This window comes from Rana temporaria, chromosome 1, assembly GCF_905171775.1.
Source record: "Rana temporaria chromosome 1, aRanTem1.1, whole genome shotgun sequence".
NCBI classification, from domain to species: Eukaryota; Metazoa; Chordata; class Amphibia; order Anura; family Ranidae; genus Rana; species Rana temporaria.
Window position 1 is genome coordinate 113,011,105 of NC_053489.1, and position 20,986 is coordinate 113,032,090.

A 20,986-nucleotide genomic window follows, 5' to 3' on the forward strand; every position below is an offset into this window, starting at 1 on the left:
TACAAGCAAAACTGCTATTATGGTCGAAGCTTTCTTTATCGTGGTTTGGCCGTAGTACCCATTAAATTACTGAAAATATTCTTTAAAAAAATTAATAAATTATTATCACAATTTATTTGGAAAAATATTAAACCTTGAATAAACTGGAAAACACTTTGTCGATCAAAAGATTGTAGAGGAGCAGACTTTATCTTAAGGATATAGGATCACGCTCTTCTTGGCCTTTTCTTACTTATACTGTTTTGGAGTGTTGACATCAGTATTTAAAATGATTTCCTTTGTCTTATATCCCATCCCCACTTACTTCTCTAATAGATAATCCTTCTTTTTCTATTGCTGTTCACTAGGGATGAGCTTCGAGTTCGAGTTGAACTCATGTTCGACTCGAACATTGCCTATTCGCCTGTTTGGCGAACAGCAAACAATTTGGGGTGTTCGCGGCAAATTCGAAAAGCCGCAGAACACCCTGTAAAAGTCTATGAGAGAAATCTAAAGTGCTAATTTTAAAGGCTAATATGCAAGTTATTGTCCTAAAAAGTGTTTGGGGACCCAGGTCCTGCCCCAGGGGACATGTATCAATGCAAAAAAAGGTTTTAAAACTGCCGTTTTTTTCGGGAGCAGTGATTTTAATAATGCTTAAAGTGAAACAATAAAAGTGAAATATTCCTTTAAATTCCATACCTATGGCGGTGTATAGTATGCCTGTGAAGTAGTGCTTGTTTCCCGTGCTTAGAACAAAGTGTAATTTCTAAAGGAAAAAAAGTGATTTAAAACCACTTGTGGCTATAATGAATTGTCGGCTCCATGGTGTGTGTGTTTATTTTTTTTTTACAATTCTTTCTTAGTGAAATGGTAGAGGTACAATGTACCCCATTACCAATTCACATGGGGGGGGGATCTGGGGGTCCCCTTTATTAAAGGGGTCTTCCAGATTCCGATTAGCTCCTCGCCCACAGACCCCCACAACCACAGGGCAAGGGTTGAGGGGATGAGGCCCTTGTTCCCATCAACATGAGGACATGGTGCTTTGAGGGGTCACAGACGCCCAAAGCATCCTCCCCATGTTGAGGGCATGTGGCCTGGTATGGTTCAGGAGGGGGGCACTCTCTCATCCCCCCCTTTTTTCCTGCGGCCTGCCAGGTTGCGTGCTCGGATAAGGGGTCTGGTGTGTATTTTTGGATTGAACTCCATGTTCTTCTCCATGTTTTTTTAAATTTGGGGTGGAGTTCCCCTTAACCACTTAAGCCCCGGACCAATATGCAGCCTAAAGACCCAAGGTGTTTTTACAGTTCGGGACTGCGTCGCTTTAACAGACAATTGCGCGGTCGTGCGACGTGGCTCCCAAACAAAATTGGCGTCCTTTTTTCCCCACAAATAGAGCTTTCTTTTGGTGGTATTTGATCACATCTGCGTTTTTTAGTTTTTGCGCTATAAACAAAAATAGAGCGACAATTTTGAAAAAAAAGCAATATTTTTTACTTTTTGCTGTAATAAATATCCCCCAAAAACATATATAAAAACATTTTTTTTTCCTCAGTTTAGGCCGATACGTATTCTTCTACCTATTTTTAGTAAAAAAAATCGCAATAAGCGTTTATCGATTGGTTTGCGCAAAATTTATAGTGTTTACAAAATAGGGGATAGTTTTATTGCATTTTTATTTTTTATTTTTTTTTTACTACTAATGGCGGCGATCAGCAATTTTTTTCGTGACTGCGACATTATGGCGGACACTTCGGACAATTTTGACACATTTTTGGGACCATTGTCATTTTCACAGCAAAAAATGCATTTAAATTGCATTCTTTATTGTGAAAATGACAGTTGCAGTTTGGGAGTTAACCACAGGTGGCGCTGTAGGAGTTAGGGTGCACCTAGTATGTGTTTACAACTGTTTGGGGGTGTGGCTGTAGGAATGACGTCATCGATCGTGTCTTCCCTATAAAGGGAATGACGCGATCGATGCGCCGCCATAGTGAAGGACGGGGAAGCCGTGTTTACACACGGCTCTCCTCGTTCTTCAGCTCCGGGGAGCGATCGCGACGGAGCGGCTATAAACAAATAGCCGCGCCGTGGTCCCGGATCGCTCCCCGAGCGGACCCGACCTCCGCATGTAGCGGGGGGGGTCCCGATCGGACCCCCCACCCGCTAATAGGCGAGGACGTACCTATACGCCCATGTGCCTGTACGTGCCATATTGTGGACGTATATGTACATGGGCTGGTCCTTAAGTGGTTAAAATCCACACCAGACCTGAAGGGTCTGGAATGGATATTTGGGGGGAACCCCACGTCTTTTTTTTTTTATTTGACGCAGGGTTCCCCTTAATATCCATACCAGACCTGAAGGGCCTGGTAATTGAATTTGGGGGGACCGTCACACTTTTTATTATTTTTATTCTTTTAATGAATGACTTTTCTCTGAATTGCCGGGAGCCGACAATTCATTATAGCCACGAGTGATTTTGAATTACTTTTTTCCTTCAGAAATTACACTTTGTGCAGGGACAGTTCTAAGCACGGGAAACAAGCGCTACTTCACAGGCATACTATACACCCCCCAGGTACGAAATTTAAAGGAATATTTCACTTTTATTGTTTCACTTTAAGCATTATTAAAATCACTGCTCCCGAAAAAACGTCCCCAAACACTTTTTAGGACAATAACTTGCATATTAGACTTTAAAATTAGCACTTCACACAAACTTTTGGTCTGTTTACAGGTTCTGGTGCAAACCAAAAGGGGGGGGGGTGTTCAGCTCATCCCTACTGTTCACTCAGATGCTATTCTAAGCTGATTAGCCCCAGATTAGACATATATTTTGCTAATACTCATAAATTTTCAATCGCTTGTGATACCCAAGAGCGTAATTTTAGCAGCAAACTTTGTAAAATCTAATATTTGTGTCATTCTCAAAACTTTTGGCCACTACTGTATATTTAACATGTATAAATATATAGGTGGTTCATACAGTGAACTCAGTGTAGAGTAATTCACTTTAGGGTCATCACAGAGGAGATTACACAGATTATGTTTGGAGGAAAAGAGATTTAATTTCCATATACGAAAAAGCTTCTTCATAGTAAGAGCTGTAAAAAATGTGGAGTAGACTCCCTCAAGAGCTGGTTCTGGCCAGCTCAGTAGAATGTTTTTAAAAAAAGCCTGGATTTTTACCTAAATTTACATAATATAACTGAATACTAATATTTATAGGTAAAGTTAATCCAGGAAATATCTGATTGCCTCTTGGGGGATCAGGAAGGATTTTTATCCCTGCAGGAGCAAATTGGATCATGCTTTGCTGGGGTTTTGTTTTGCCTTCTTCTGGATTAACTGTTTGCATAGGATTGTGTTTATAGGATTGTAATTTTTTTCTATTTTATTGGTTGAACTGGATGGACTGAAAGTGTAATTTTTCAACCACGCTAACTATGTAACTATATGAAACATGCCATAACAAAATCATGAATTAATGCATCACTGTTAAAAACAATTTTTACTTGTAAACTGCTCTCATCCTACCCTAGAAACCTCTCAATCCCTGGCAGAAACCTCAGTTCCCTCTGCTAGTCACAGATCTTCAAATGGTCTTCTACAAATGCAAAGAATCTAAAAATGTATTCTTTCTGCTCATATATTTCAATATCGGTGTCAGTGGAAAAAACCTCTTACAGGCAAGGCATATATTTTCCCTTAAGCTACAAAAATATTGTGTTTGAAGCAGAAACACGGAAGTAAATGGCTGATATAAATACAATTTAAGCCCTATTAACATTCACACTCCAGCAGTACTAAAAATATGCATGTGTGCAACAACACATGAATAATAATTGAACTGATTCCAAACAATAAAGGTTTGTAATGGTCAGAACACAATGAGAGCTCAGCAAGAGCACAGCAGATTCTGCAGTGATATTTGCTTATAATATTAGGAAGCCAGCGTTTGCCTCAGCTTTTTTCTATATTTCACTACTTAAGCAATACAGGAAAAAAAATCACTCTGGGGAATTTAAAGAGCTCCTTAACTTGGCCACTGCAAGCAAAGTTGATATTTAATTTTTACTAGATGACTAAAGAAAGTTAAAGGAAAAATAGGGCCAAAGCTCCTTGGACCTACTGCTCCCGTGGGTGCACTTAGTTTTGCACTCCAGTGACCTGTATTCAGACGTCAGTGGTATAAAGTGCACTCAGCCCCTCCAGACTCTTTAGAGATCCCAACTTTAATGTTGGGATTTGCTCAGATTCCCTAGTGGTAGCTGGTTCAGCCTCTCAATGTGCCGCTGAGAGCTTGTGACAGTCGCTGTCGCCCCCTCCACAGCACATCGCTCCACTGAGCACTGGTGGGGCAAAGCAGAGAACTGGTGACTGACAGTAACCGGCTTTCTGCTCACTGAAGACTGAGAACCTAAGCGATCAGTCAATTCTCTGTCTTAGAAATGGCGGGGGCCAGATGCGATGCTGCGTCCACCTAGGTGAGTATGACTGTTTGTTTTTTAAAAAACACCTTACAGTTTTTACATCTCTCAAGGCCTCTCTTGGTCAGATATCTTACTTAACCTCATGTGTCAGCACAACTGCTGGGGTCATTCATAATCTCCCTATTGGATTTTTTATTTATTTTATATTATAGAGATGCTGGGACACCCAAGTGTTCAGGAACAGGGTCAGGAATGAATGCAGGGAGATTTCCCTGTTGAAGAAGGGCGTTGCTGACTCAGCACATCAGACTCCATCTATAACTAGAATATCACTTTTAGGTGGACCAACTTAAGCACAATATAACCTTACTTGTGAGCACACAAAAGCTTCGCTATCTCCAGCATTCTTTTTTTTTTTCGCCTTAGTGATTTTTGTATTACTGTGCATTAATTTATGATTCCTAATGAGAATATCTAGTGTTTTTGTATGTATGGCGTACCTTTTTTTCAGAAGTAAAAAAAAAGAAATACAAAATACATATTACATATATACAATATATACATATTAGATTATATTAGTAAATTAGGTAAACATGAAAAAATTGATCTGTACAGGCTCATCTCACTTAACAACCAGGTTCTGTTCCAATGACCAGGTCGTTAAACAAATTGACCGTTAAACGAGGAGCCACAAGTAATTAATATTTTAAGCATTCTTAACTACTTTACTGTTAAAAAAGGTCTAAAACACAAAACTCCAGCTCAATAACGTTATTTTAATTTGCATAAGTACAGTACACAAACAAAAATTCTGTACTGTACTGTACAATATAATGATGTACAGCGCGTTGTTCAGGTGGGAAGAGCTTGTTGTTAATCTGAGCGGTTGTTATACAGGTAAGTCATTTAACAAGGAGTAGCTATATTGTTTATTCTTTCTTGTAGTCAGCAGGTGGCGATCTTTGGAATTTTTCATATCTACGCTTCTCTCATTCAGCCTGATGAAGTCTGCTTTTTTTTTGGCTTCATGCCTACTTTGAGCTTAAGCTGTGTGAAAACACAAAACGCGTCAAAATCGGGGAAAAATTGCAATGGCATTTTGAGGCCCATAGTCAAAACGTTCCAATCCTGAACGCCATTCTTCCGTGTTCAGGAGAGAGAGGTTGAGAGAGGGTGAACCTCACCTAACTGCAGCAGCTCCTAAACTCTGCTAAAAGCTTCTGTGTACATTAACATATAGGCTTTTATAGATTTGAGTTTAGGAGCTTTGGCAAAAAAATGCCAAGAGCTCCTAAACTCAAGTTTAGGAGCTAGTCCTTAACAGGGCTAGCTGAGAATTAAATGCAGCTAAAAGACCTACAGAAGTAAGTCATCCCAGTGACTGAGTCAGGCAAAGCAGTGCCTCAAGTTAGGCTAGGGCTTCATGTACACATAGCCAGGGTGGCTTTGGCCAATTATGCCTCAGGGGATTTAGTACATGTCCCACACTATGTAGGGCCGCCTGGAAGTCGGCCGTCTGTAGTGTGTTCCGGCGTGCTGGGAGATAGAGAGACCGAGACAGTGTAATTTCATTTGATTTAGATAGAGCAGGCAGGTAGGCGAGTCAGTTAGCTGCAGTTACAGTGTGTAGAGGATGTATATGCATCCCAGGTGTTGTGTATATATATTTATACACTGTATTCAGTTTAGCTAGAACCGTTCCTGTTATTCTCTTCATAATATACTGACAGGCAGAAAGGCGATTGTGCTAGCTGCAGTATTTTCACTTAGTGTACTGTGTCCCTTGCACAGTGTGCACCTAAAGCTCACCTGAATACAATTGCCAGTGTTCTCATACAAATACAGGCAGGGACCTCCAGTATTTTGTTTTAGTGTCATTTGCACAGTGTGCACCTAAAGCTTACCTGCATACAATTGCTGGTGTTTTAATACTAATACTGCAGGCAGGGATCTGCAAGTATTGTCAGTTAGTGTACTGTGTCCTTTGCACAGTGTGCACCCAAAGCTACCTGAATACCATTGCTGGTGTTCTCATACTAATACCACAGGCAGGGATCTGCAAGTATTTTCACTTAGTGTACTGTGTCCTATGCACAGTGTGCACCTAAAGCTACCTGAATACAATTGCAAGGGAGCTCCAGGTATTGTCAGTTAGTGTAATTTGTCCTTTGCAAAAATGTACCAGTTCAAAATTACAAACAGATTCTACTTAACAACAAACCTACAGTCCCTGGGCCAGATTCTCAGTGGAGATACGACGGCGTATCTCCAGATACACCGTCGTATCTCTGAGTCTAGCTAGATACGCGAATTCACGAACGTAGGCCCGGCCGACGCAGTACAGTTACGCCGTTTACGTTAGGCTTTTCCCGGCGTATAGTTACCCCTGCTATATGGTGGTGTAAGTGCGGCGTACCAATGTTAAGTATGGCTGTCGTTCCCGCGTCGAAATTTTAAAAAGTTACGTCATTTGCGTAAGTCGTCCGTGAATGGGGCTGGACGTCATTTACGTCCACGTCGAAACCAATGACGTCCTTGCAACGTACTTTGGAGCAATGCACACTGGGAAATTCCACGAACGGCGCATGCGGGAAAAACTTCAATCACGTCGGGTCAAGCCTGATTTACATAACACACACCCACCTCTTCACAATTTGAATTAGGCGGGCTTACGCCGGCCTATTTACGCTACGCCGCCGCAACTTTTTTTGAGAATACGGCACTTGCCTGTAAAAGTTGCGGAGGCGTAACGTAAATAGGATATGTCACGCTCGCACAAAGTTGCGCCATTCTAAGTGAATCTAGCCCTCTGTCTTGTTTGTACCGCCTGTATACTGCTGTTCAGAGTATATAGGGCCTAGGGGCCCCACACCTTTCCTTTTTTTTTATTTGGGTGCGGGGTTCCCCTTAATATCCATACAAGACACAAAGGGGCTGGTAATGGCCTGGGGGGGGGGGGGGGCCCCATGCCATTTTTCTTAATGATCTTCATCCATATTGCCAGGACCAGACATTACATTAAAGTCCGCAAGCAGTTTTAAATGACTTTTTTCCTATAGAAATGTCATTTTGTGCAGGGACAGTTCTAAACACGGGCAACACATGCCACTTCACAGGCATACTATAGACACACAGCAGGTACGAGATTTTAAAGAATATTTCACTTTAACCGCTTGCCGACCAGCCGCCGCCTCAGTTTTACGGCAGCAGGTCGGCTCTGCTGGGCGAGATCACGTATATCTACGTCATCTCGCCAAGCAGCCAATAGGGGCGTACGCCGACGCGCGTGCCCGGCGGGCGTGATACATATATACAATATATACATATTAGATTATATTAGTAAATTAGGTAAACATGAAAAAATTGATCTGTACAGGCTCATCTCACTTAACAACCAGGTTCTGTTCCAATGACCAGGTCGTTAAACAAATTGACCGTTAAACGAGGAGCCACAAGTAATTAATATTTTAAGCATTCTTAACTACTTTACTGTTAAAAAAGGTCTAAAACACAAAACTCCAGCTCAATAACGTTATTTTAATTTGCATAAGTACAGTACACAAACAAAAATTCTGTACTGTACTGTACAATATAATGATGTACAGCGCGTTGTTCAGGTGGGAAGAGCTTGTTGTTAATCTGAGCGGTTGTTATACAGGTAAGTCATTTAACAAGGAGTAGCTATATTGTTTATTCTTTCTTGTAGTCAGCAGGTGGCGATCTTTGGAATTTTTCATATCTACGCTTCTCTCATTCAGCCTGATGAAGTCTGCTTTTTTTTTGGCTTCATGCCTACTTTGAGCTTAAGCTGTGTGAAAACACAAAACGCGTCAAAATCGGGGAAAAATTGCAATGGCATTTTGAGGCCCATAGTCAAAACGTTCCAATCCTGAACGCCATTCTTCCGTGTTCAGGAGAGAGAGGTTGAGAGAGGGTGAACCTCACCTAACTGCAGCAGCTCCTAAACTCTGCTAAAAGCTTCTGTGTACATTAACATATAGGCTTTTATAGATTTGAGTTTAGGAGCTTTGGCAAAAAAATGCCAAGAGCTCCTAAACTCAAGTTTAGGAGCTAGTCCTTAACAGGGCTAGCTGAGAATTAAATGCAGCTAAAAGACCTACAGAAGTAAGTCATCCCAGTGACTGAGTCAGGCAAAGCAGTGCCTCAAGTTAGGCTAGGGCTTCATGTACACATAGCCAGGGTGGCTTTGGCCAATTATGCCTCAGGGGATTTAGTACATGTCCCACACTATGTAGGGCCGCCTGGAAGTCGGCCGTCTGTAGTGTGTTCCGGCGTGCTGGGAGATAGAGAGACCGAGACAGTGTAATTTCATTTGATTTAGATAGAGCAGGCAGGTAGGCGAGTCAGTTAGCTGCAGTTACAGTGTGTAGAGGATGTATATGCATCCCAGGTGTTGTGTATATATATTTATACACTGTATTCAGTTTAGCTAGAACCGTTCCTGTTATTCTCTTCATAATATACTGACAGGCAGAAAGGCGATTGTGCTAGCTGCAGTATTTTCACTTAGTGTACTGTGTCCCTTGCACAGTGTGCACCTAAAGCTCACCTGAATACAATTGCCAGTGTTCTCATACAAATACAGGCAGGGACCTCCAGTATTTTGTTTTAGTGTCATTTGCACAGTGTGCACCTAAAGCTTACCTGCATACAATTGCTGGTGTTTTAATACTAATACTGCAGGCAGGGATCTGCAAGTATTGTCAGTTAGTGTACTGTGTCCTTTGCACAGTGTGCACCCAAAGCTACCTGAATACCATTGCTGGTGTTCTCATACTAATACCACAGGCAGGGATCTGCAAGTATTTTCACTTAGTGTACTGTGTCCTATGCACAGTGTGCACCTAAAGCTACCTGAATACAATTGCAAGGGAGCTCCAGGTATTGTCAGTTAGTGTAATTTGTCCTTTGCAAAAATGTACCAGTTCAAAATTACAAACAGATTCTACTTAACAACAAACCTACAGTCCCTGGGCCAGATTCTCAGTGGAGATACGACGGCGTATCTCCAGATACACCGTCGTATCTCTGAGTCTAGCTAGATACGCGAATTCACGAACGTAGGCCCGGCCGACGCAGTACAGTTACGCCGTTTACGTTAGGCTTTTCCCGGCGTATAGTTACCCCTGCTATATGGTGGTGTAAGTGCGGCGTACCAATGTTAAGTATGGCTGTCGTTCCCGCGTCGAAATTTTAAAAAGTTACGTCATTTGCGTAAGTCGTCCGTGAATGGGGCTGGACGTCATTTACGTCCACGTCGAAACCAATGACGTCCTTGCAACGTACTTTGGAGCAATGCACACTGGGAAATTCCACGAACGGCGCATGCGGGAAAAACTTCAATCACGTCGGGTCAAGCCTGATTTACATAACACACACCCACCTCTTCACAATTTGAATTAGGCGGGCTTACGCCGGCCTATTTACGCTACGCCGCCGCAACTTTTTTTGAGAATACGGCACTTGCCTGTAAAAGTTGCGGAGGCGTAACGTAAATAGGATATGTCACGCTCGCACAAAGTTGCGCCATTCTAAGTGAATCTAGCCCTCTGTCTTGTTTGTACCGCCTGTATACTGCTGTTCAGAGTATATAGGGCCTAGGGGCCCCACACCTTTCCTTTTTTTTTATTTGGGTGCGGGGTTCCCCTTAATATCCATACAAGACACAAAGGGGCTGGTAATGGCCTGGGGGGGGGGGGGGGGGACCCATGCCATTTTTCTTAATGATCTTCATCCATATTGCCAGGACCAGACATTACATTAAAGTCCGCAAGCAGTTTTAAATGACTTTTTTCCTATAGAAATGTCATTTTGTGCAGGGACAGTTCTAAACACGGGCAACACATGCCACTTCACAGGCATACTATAGACACACAGCAGGTACGAGATTTTAAAGAATATTTCACTTTAACCGCTTGCCGACCAGCCGCCGCCTCAGTTTTACGGCAGCAGGTCGGCTCTGCTGGGCGAGATCACGTATATCTACGTCATCTCGCCAAGCAGCCAATAGGGGCGTACGCCGACGCGCGTGCCCGGCGGGCGTGATCACCGCCGAGCGCCCGCGATCGCTCGTTACAGAGCGAGAACCGGGAGCTGTGTGTGTAAACACACAGCTCCCGGTCCTGTCAGGGGGAGAAATGCCTGACTGTCTGTTCATACAATGTATGTACAGCGATCAGTCATTTCCCCAAGTCAGTCCACCCACCCCTTCAGTTAGAACTCACCCAGGGAACATACTTAACCCCTTCCTCGCCCCCTAGTGTTAACCCCTTCCCTGCCAGTGGCATTTTTATAGCACTGATCGCTATAAAAATGCCAATGGTCCCAAAAAAGTGTCAAAAGTGTCCGAAGTGTCTGCCATAATGTCGCAGTACCGATAAAAATCGCTGATTGCCGCAATTACTAGTAAACAAAAGATATTAAGAAAAATGGCATAAAACTATCCCCTATTTTGTAAACACTATAACTTTTGCGCAAACCAATCAATAAACGCTTATTGCGATTTTTTTTTACGAAAAATATGTAGAATACGTATCGGCCTAAACCGGGGGAAAAAACATTTATTATATATATATATTTTTGGGGGATATTTATTACAGCAAAAAGTAAAAAATATAATTTTTTTTCAAAATTGTCGCTCTATTTTTGTTTATAGCGCAAAAACTAAAAACCGCAGAGGTGATCAAATACCACCAAAAGAAAGCTCTGTTTGTGGGAAAAAAAGGACGCCAATTTGGTTTGGGAGCCACGTCGCACGAACGGGCAATTGTCAGTTAAAGCGACGCAGTGCCGAATCGCAAAAAGTGGTTAAGCAACATTAAAATCACTGCTCCTGAAAATAGGCGTTTTTAAAACTTTTTTTTGCATTGATACATGTTCCCTGGGGCAGGACCTGGGTCCTTAAACCCTTTTTAGGACAATAACTTACATATTAGTCTTTAAAATTAGCCCTTTTGATTTAGAACGTTCGGGTCCCATAGACTTTAAAGTTCGCAAGAACGTTCGGCTCATCCCTATATAGGGCTAACAATACCACACAAGTCATTATCAGCTGCTAGAATGTGTGATCATCTCATGTGATTCATCAGTGTGAGATAATAAAATATAATTGTAACATCTGGCAATGTTTTCTTGTGCAGTATTAACACCTGAGTTTTTTTTTTAAGTTAACATAACATACCTAAAAAGCAAAATGTGATAACAATGCTTGCACCTTTTTTACCAGTTACAGCCTGGTGAAAATTATTTTTTATTTAAGTCACAATAAAAAATTGTGAAGGTTTTCTTTGGGGAACATTTAGCAATTTTGTCTCACAGCAAAACATTGCTAAATCAGAGACTTGGGACAGATTGTGATTGATCAAATATATTGCAGGGTTATAGCTTGAGTTTTAAATTCCTCCCTCAGCTGCTCTAAAGTAAAATTGCAGCATTAGACCTGATTCTGACCAATTCTTAATTGTGCATCTGTTTAAAAAAAGTATCTCATCTATATGGATAACAATTTGCCGGACCTGTGCAAAGGTGTCTAAGTTTTGCAGCCCAGTATTAGAGGTGCTGTGTTTGTGTTTTAGGTTTTTGTTTTAGGTTTGTGTTTTAGGTTTATGAAGCTCCTGCTCCGTCTACGGCTGCATACTTCATCCACTGCTGATGACTTAGTTCACTCTGGGATGGCGGGTCGTGACCCTTTGATCTCAAACTACGTTTGCCAGCCCACTATCCCAGAGGATGGGCATGTGTTTCCCTGGTTTGAGGTCACGGCCACATAAGCGGCCCCCAGGTTGTGCGCCCCTGTTATATATAGCCTCTAAATAGGATGACATTTTGACTTTTACCAGGGTACTTTACTTTTTATGCTATCTATTACCCTATTCTTTTCTTTTACAGACAATGCATTGACTGCCTCACTCCATTAAATATTGACAGCAGTGGAAAGTAAGCCACTTATGAAGGTGACCAATACAAACGTTAGCGAAAATGTCAAGTATGATAGAGCCCAGGTTCACACTGGGTACGATTTGGTACAATTTGAGATGCGATTTCACATGTCAAATCGCATCTCAAATCGGCGGCATTTGCCGGCAATGGCACCGTCCTAATCGGTGCGACGCCACATCTGCGGTGCTGCACCGATTTCAAAAAGTAGTTCCTGTACTGTTCCTGTACTGCCCCTGCACAGATGTCTCTTAAATCGCGTCCGAAATCGCGGCAAAATCGCAGCCGCGATTTTTACCGCGATTTTAAATTCGCAGCAGTGTGAACCTAGCCAGAAGGTTATTTATCAAAACCATTCTTTGCAAGACAGCAAGCCAGTGCGCATCAAAGCAGGGTAAACCTCAGATATCGAGCCCCCACTTTGTGACTACAGTAAATCCACAAAACAGAATACACCTTGTTAGTCATTACAATTGGGTTGATTTACAAAAGTGAAATAGACTGTGCACTTTTGAAAGTGCTATTGCGCCTGTGGCAGTGCGTCCATTAAGGGCGCAGCCCCCTCTCTCCAGCCACCCCCTCGTTATAGTATGGATAGATTCATGCATTGCATGCATTGCATGAATCTATCCATGGGCGCTGCAGCCACCCCCTATGCAGATGTCCGGCCCCTTTTCGGATGCTGGGGACCTGAATTACAGCAAGATTTTTTTAAAGCACCTGATTAGAGCAATAGGCACTAATAGGCTTAAAAAAAAGTGAACTGCAAGAGCAAACCATCGCACTCACAGTCCACCCAGGTGTATTAGCAAAGCAAATTAATATTTGCTTTGCTAACACAGAACCACCTCTCAGAGGCACAGATGTAATACCAGTCACCTCATTGGCTGAAGGCAGAGGCGATTCCATTGGCCGCCTAGCATAACAGGAAGAAGGCGTGCACAGAGGACACAGGAGACTTCGCTACGCTACCTGTCCCATAGCTCGCCGCCTGACCTGCCACCACAATGGGGTAAGTGCTGGGCAGACAGCAGGTGGGCAAATGGCGGGGGGCACAGTGGCTGCATATAATTGGTACAGAGGCTGAAATTGATGGGGCACAGTTAGTTGCATTTGCTGGACACAGTGGCTGCATATTATGGGCACAGAGGCTGCAATTGATGGACACAGTTGGCAGCACTTGCTGGGCACAGTGGCTGTATGTTATGGGCACAAAGGCTGCAATTGATGGGGCACAGTTGGCTGCATTTGTTGGGCACAGTTGGCTGCATATGATGGGCACAGTTGTCTGCATATGATGGGCACAGGTAGCTGCATATTATGGGCATAGATAGCTGCATATTATGGGCACAGGTAGCTGCATATTATGGGCACAGGTAGCTGCATATGATGGGCAGTGGCTGCATATGATTGGCAGAGTTGGTTGCATTTGCTGCGCACAAAGGCTGCATATGATGGGCACAGTGGCTGCAGTTGCTGGGCACAGTTGGCTGCATATGATGGGCACAGTGGCTGCAATTGATGCTTTTGTTTCAGTATATTTCAGAATTTTTCAGTTTGTTTGTGCCCCTCCAAAAATGTTGAACATCAGCCACCATTGAGTTGCACTCTGCAAGTGCAGTTGCTCCAGAGATTAGTAAATAAGGTAAAGCTTCACTTTACACAGAACACCCAATCACATGCAAGGAAAAAAAAAAGCATTTTTGCTTGCACACAATTAGGTGATGAAAGTCGGCAGAGCTCTCACTCTTTTACTCAGCTCTGGAGCAACTACACTTGCAAAAGTGAACAGAATATTTGCTTTGCTTTTAGTAAATCAACCTCATTATTTTTATAGGTCAGTCTTGCTAAATTTGGGTTCCTCCTAAGGTTTCTAAGGATTCAGTGAACAGTTGGTAACGGGGAGTTAAAGCACCAATTACACTCAGCAAACCCAGTGACCAATGGAGTCTCTTTTTTCTTCTCTAAAGCAAGTTGTCTGTTTGGCATTTTTAAAAATGACCCCCAGTGTGACCCCCTGACCTCAAAGTAAGGACGCACTATACTAAACCACTATACTAAACCACCACCAAAATAAGGGGTTATTTTTCATTTGACCACGAATAAAAGAGGGTACTTATCCACTGATCACAAATATGAGGAGGGCACTACACTTACATCCAATGTAAGGGGGCACTATTCCACCAACCACCAATTTAAGGGGTGCATTAGACGAGCCTCCAAAATAAGGGGGCACTATTCCATTGACCACCAATTTAAGGGGGGGGGGCACTAGTTTGATCCCCAGTATATATTGACACTTTTCCACTGACCATCAATATGAGGGGGCACTATATTAACCAATATAATAAGGGGCCAATTCTGCACAGACCACCAATGTAAACAGGCATATCACGAATGACACATCTCCATTGAGAACTAAGGTAATGGGGCATTTATTCACTGACCACGAATAAACACCAATATAAAGAAACACATTTATTGTTGTAAATATTATATTTATTGCATGATTACTACTTAAAGTGGAATTTCAGGCTATACCTAACTAATCTTAAAAATGCTCTCCCCACCTCCTACAAATTGTCAGGCGGATCCAGTCTGGTCATGTAAACTCTCCTGTGTCACCCAGCAGTGGCTGCAGGGGAGAGGAGAGAGTACCCACCCGCCAATGATTGGTAATGCCTGGGAGTAGTGACATTACCCATAGGCTCCCTCCTCTCCCTGCACCACAGCCACCATTGGCATTACATGTGACTGGACTGGAGCAGTCTATAAATAGGTAAGTATATACATCTTTCTTATTCAGGTCAGTATGCATACGTGTTTGGGGGAGATATTTTTAGGATTAGTTTGGAATTCCACTTTCAATAAAATGTTGTCACATGGAGCATAATGTATTGAAAAAATTATCTCCTCTGGTTGTCTAATGCTTTAAATACACCATATTCCTTATTCTGATATTATTATATCTACAGTTCACTTATCACACTATTGTACAGTGAGCTGTGGCTATAATCATTTCTAGCAGGTGTTCCCTGAGACTTAAAAATTATTTCAAGGATTCCTCTGGCGGTAAAAAGGTTGAAAAGGCTGTTATAGGCTATGAATAATATATGTTTTGAATCTAAGAAAGAAATAAAATAAAAACACCATAGCTCAGGACTGAGCAGCCCAGCAAATATTGGCACTTAGCATATATTTAAAGCCTGATATTTTCTTTAAAAATTAATATTAGTGCAGAGTAATGTTTAAAATTATAATTATCATCTGCATATTTTTAATTTTATAAGGAAAGTCTATTCACGTTTCCAGGGCTTTTTTTCTAAGCGAATAGGCACAGGAACTCCTCCCTTTCAAGTCACCCCTTGTCTCTGCCCCCTACGCACCTCCCTTGCACTGTCCCTTGATTCCTTCCCATATCCACCTCCTAGCAACACCTATTTTAGAGAAGACAGATCCAAGTATCATTCTATGGCTCTAGGTCATTTGCATAGAATTTGTTAATGATAAGCTGTATAATATACCCCCTGCAGCAACAACAACAATAGACCTCTCCCTCAACAGTAGATCCTTCTGAACAACAATTGACCCCCCAGTAATAATAGATCCTCCAGAAGCCAACATTAATAGACCCTCCAGCACACCTCTGCACCCCTTGCCCTGCATTCAGTGCTGAAGGTGCCGGAACTGCGTTCCCCCACGTTCCTGCTAAAAAAAAAAACCTGCACGTTTATATTCATGTTTCTACATTTTTTTAATCTTCAAATGTATAAACTATTTATGACACGGTGCTTTTTATAATTCCAAAGTGTTCTGTTCTATTTTATTCGGAAACCCAGCCTTGCCTGCATGCTTTTTGGTAGCCTCTGCAGATGTGCAGATTAGGGTGTTCCCAACTCTGCTGGGAGAGAGGGGGTGTGTCTTAGGCCGGCTATACATGGAGCAAATCTCTTTCCTGCAACCACAGGATTCCCCTATTATCATAAACAGTGTTGGCAGGGGAATCCCTCCTGCTGGGCCATTGTCTTCTCAGGGGGTGGGGGTGAGAGGGGGAAGCCATCCCCTCCAGGAGCAGACAGTAATTCGGTACAACTTGGTTGTACCCAAGTTGATTAGATTATAGCCATACATGGCTAGAAAATCATTTGAAAAAGTATTCAATATGCTGGATCGTTAGACTTTGGAAACGTTAGTGGGACAATTTTGGTTATCGAAATGCACATTTTTATGCCAAAAATATGAACCAAAATGTCATATTTTTTGCACTGAAATTAAGAATTTTCAAAACATTGGTACTATAATTGATCAAAAATAGTTCAAACAAATCTACAGCACATGTGCATGTTAAAATGTAACCCCAGATCATGTAATCGATCGATGAAAAATCTACCGTTTTTGTTATTAGCGATCCATAATATGTTGATAATTGGGTGACATCTATTGGTCCAACAATAGTGTTATCGCATGCACGTTCGACAGATCTTTAGAAATATGACAATTTTTTAATGATTTTCTCAGTGTGTATGGCCAGTTTTACTCAGCTGTCAATTCTTAGCTCAAATGCTAGAAAAAAGGAGTAGTAGAGTATAGAGTTTGCATAGTTACATTAAAAAGATCAGTAAGTGAAAATAAAAAAAATGTAATGTTTTTGTTTAGTCCTAAATTTATTTTGCAAAAGCATTCGATACAGTTTCCCCCACACGGCTCATGTGTAAGGTCAAGTCTACAGGCTTGGAAATATCAGTTTGTAAATGGATAACTAATTCAGAGTGTGGTGGTTAATGATTCTTACTCTGAATGGTCTAAGGTCATCAGTGGTGTACCCCAAGGTTCAGTGTTGGGACCCTTACTTTTTAATAACTTTATAAATGATATTGGGCCTGGAATTAAAGTAAATTTCTGTCTTTGCAGATGACACCAAGCTATGCAGTGGATTAGCGACCTTATAGGATGTCTCCAATTTACAAGCCAACCTCAATACTCTGTCTAATTGGGTAACTATGTGGCAAATTAGGTTTAATGTAAAGTTATGCACTTGGGGGCTAATAATATGTATGCATCATACATACTAGGAGTACAACTAAGGGAATCCATAAATCCATAGTGTAGAAGGATCTGGGGGGTTTGGTAGATCATAAGCTCAATAATGGCATGCAATGCCAAGCTGCGGTTTCCAAAGCGAGCAAAGTCCTTTCTTGTATTAAGAGAGGTATGGACTCCAGAGACAGAGATATAATTTTGCCCCTGTACAAATCATTAGTAAGACCTCATCTGGAATATGCAGTTCAGTTTTGGGCACCAGCTCTCAACTGGAGAAAGTGCAGAGAAGGGAAACCAAACTAATAAGAGGCATAGAGGAGCTCAGCTACGAGGAAAGATTAGAGGAACGGAATTTATTCTCTCTTGAGAAGAGGGGATTAAGGGGGGATATGATCAACATGTACAAATATATAAGGGGTCCATATAGTGAACTTTGTGTTAAGCTATTCACTTTAAGGTCATCACGGAGGACACTCTTTACATCTAGAGGAAAATAGATTTCATCTCCAAATACGGAAAGGTTTCTTCACAGTAAGAGCTGTGAAAATGTGGAATAGACTCCTCTCCGAGGTGGTGCAGGCCAGCTCAGTAGATTGCTTTAAAAAAGGCCTGGATTTGTTCCTAAATATACCATATTTATCGGCCTATTGTGCGCACCGGCGTATAGCGCGCACCCCTAATCTGGACGTGAAATTCCTGAAAAAATATTTTTTATTACTTACAGTTTTGGTGTCTTGCCCGGCGTCCATCGGTGGCCTTGTCGCGTCCGGCGTCCGTCTGCGGCCTTCGTGGTGTCCTCCCTGCTTCTCCCGCGCTGGTCTCTGAGCCGATCCCCACTTCAAGCGCTGTGTTTGAACGCCACAGCCGACATATACCGAGCGCAGTACACTCGGGCATGCTCGGCCACGCTCTGCTCCTCTCGGCTTCTCTTGCATAACCACTAGGGGAGCCGAGCATGGCCGAGTGTACTGCGCTCAGTATATGTTGGCGGCCGCGTTCAAACACAGTGTGGGAAGCGAGTATCGGCGTATATCGCGCACCCACGATTTTGCCCTGATTTTAAGGGCAAAAAAGTGCGCGGTATACGCCGATAAATACGGTATATAATATAACTGGATACTAACATTTACAGGTAAAGTTGATCCAGGGAATATCCAATTGCCCTCAAGGGATGATGAAGGATTTTTTTCCCCTGCTGTAGTATATTGGTTCATGCTTTACTGAGCTTTTTCACCTTCCACTGGATCAATTGCGGGTGAAGGATTGTGTATATGGGATTGCATGTTTTTTTTTTTTTTTAAAGGACTAGATGGACTTGTGTCTTTTGTCAACCTGACTGACTATATAACTATATAACTATGTATTAAATACTTGAGAAATGATATCAAATATATTCCCTTAAATAATTTTAATACAATGGAAATAGTATAATCTAAATTGTGTGAAAATACTTTATATATGTATCCTGTTTATCCCAATTTATTTCTACTTTGGATTATAATGTCCTTTAAAATTAGAAAAATGGTAATAAAACCTCTTTTGTGGCTGGCTGTGAAGATTTACATTCAATTAACAATACAGCTGTCCCAAAAAAAAACAAAAAACATCACAATAGATAAATCTAAGATTACAATAGTACGCTAAAGTAGATTAACAAAAAAGCATTTGCTTTAGCATAGTAATAGGAAAATAGATGTGAGATGCTGGTCCCTATCATGGAAACAAGCTCTGATTTCCAGAGGAGATAGGAGCCTTCTGTTATGTTTGATATGCAGAACAGTTTGATAGTAATTTAAGCAGGCACCAGACTAGCTTGATTGATATCTCTTCTATTCTTTAGAAGCAACAGGCTTTATACAAAATAAATCACATTCACAGCCTGCTCATGTATTGAAAGAAGAATGCTTACAAAAGATGACCCCTACATCTGAGCAAATGTGTAGATGTTTTTGATACACTTGTCTACTCACACTGAAAGCATACAGGTATAATTATATCAAACACATGATCAAGAAAGTGCTACTTACTGTACTGGCAGTTCCTTCCCATGTATTCACCGGGGCATTCGCATGAGTAGTTGGCGACCAAATCCGTACAGATTCCGCCATTCCGACAAGGTTCCCTTTCACATTCATTGACATCTGTAGAATAATGTATACATAATAAAGGCTGGTATGAAAACTAAATAAGGAATGTGCATAAGACAAATCCATAAATAAACAGCTCATGCTGCAGATTATGTTGAAATAATTCTGGTGTATTAAAATTTAGCAAGACAAGATATGGTAATTAAATATGTAATTAGAAGATCCAGGACCCTGGTGCCAAATTTGTGAGTAAGGCAAGCATATAAAAGCACCTATTCTACGTCCGCACACGTCCATAACATTTCTAAATAATATTTACACTGTCCACGGCAATTCTCCCTTGCAACAACCTTTTCCTCTCAAGTCCACATTCCTCTATGCGCACACATGCTAAGCTCAGGGTGGACTGGACATTATTCTCTTTATGTGGCTGGCCCATGCCTTGAGCAGAATGGGATAACATAAGTTTGAACCACTGCTCAGATATAACGTACAAGCATAAAAAGAGAAGGGACAACCGTCTCTAAGTATAATATCTTTAATGCAACAATAAAAGCAAGAAGAGTATCCACGCAAATGTCGTGCAATGCTTACAGGCATAAAAAGATGGAAAGATGTCTGTGAGGGCGCACGTTGGCCTGCATGCCAACCGCAATATTAGCACGCTGTCCACTGAACAGGGGGGGCGGTGGAAAGACTGGAGACAGCAGGGGTTCCGGAAGCCGTAGAAGGCTGTGTGTAGATCAGGCACCAAGCTATGGAGTGCACCGTGGAATGCAACACCACAGAGGACAGTCCTGGACTGGAAATTGCGCAATGAGTGTGTTGCTGCCCTCCGTTCTCAAGCTTGAGCTTGAGAAAGGAGCATGGCACCCATAGGGAGGATTTGCCAGGTGTGCCTGGGCAACCCCTAATCACTATGTGTGGTACCGATTCTCCCTACCTCCTGGGCTTACCCCCTTGTTTCCCCCTTCACCCCGCAGTGCTTCTGGTTTCCCTCCTCTCTTCTCCCACTGGCTGCTGCAGGGGGGATTTTTCAGGATGGAAAGCAAGGAAATGGGCTAGTAATTTACTGGCCCCTTCCTTTTTTCAAATAAAGGAGGAGGGGATCTGAAGTACACAGAATGCCTCTCTCGGGCTCGTGCATGAGATATGTAAATCACCTGTCTCCTATTTCTGTGTCTGTCTGTTTTTATCTCACTGAAAAAAGAAGTGGATTGCTTAGAGCTGGATTAACTCATTGTGGCAAGACTGGGCACAGATGACATGACATCCTATACTGTACAAGGTCTTAATTAAACTTTTTTTTTGGGGGGGGGGTTACATCCACTTTAAGTTCTGCTCCCACCCCAGCATGCATGATGTTTAATTTCATGGTTATTATTGAAAATAATTGTGATATATGAGGGTAGTGTAAAAAAAAAACACAACAGATTCCAGACATGCTAGATATGCCACTGAGTTGCCCATATAGAGTAAATAGGA

At 42.0% G+C, this 20,986-nt stretch overlaps 1 protein-coding gene across 1 annotated transcript in view; it reads right to left on the bottom strand.

Annotated features, from left to right (window-relative positions):
- The window catches only part of EDIL3 (EGF like repeats and discoidin domains 3), an 862,525-nt gene that overhangs the window by 355,527 nt on the left and 486,012 nt on the right, over positions 1–20,986 (bottom strand). The window contains exon 5 of the mRNA XM_040341735.1: positions 19,442–19,555. Coding sequence (XP_040197669.1) covers positions 19,442–19,555 — 114 coding nt within the window. The remainder of the gene's footprint in view (positions 1–19,441; positions 19,556–20,986) is intronic.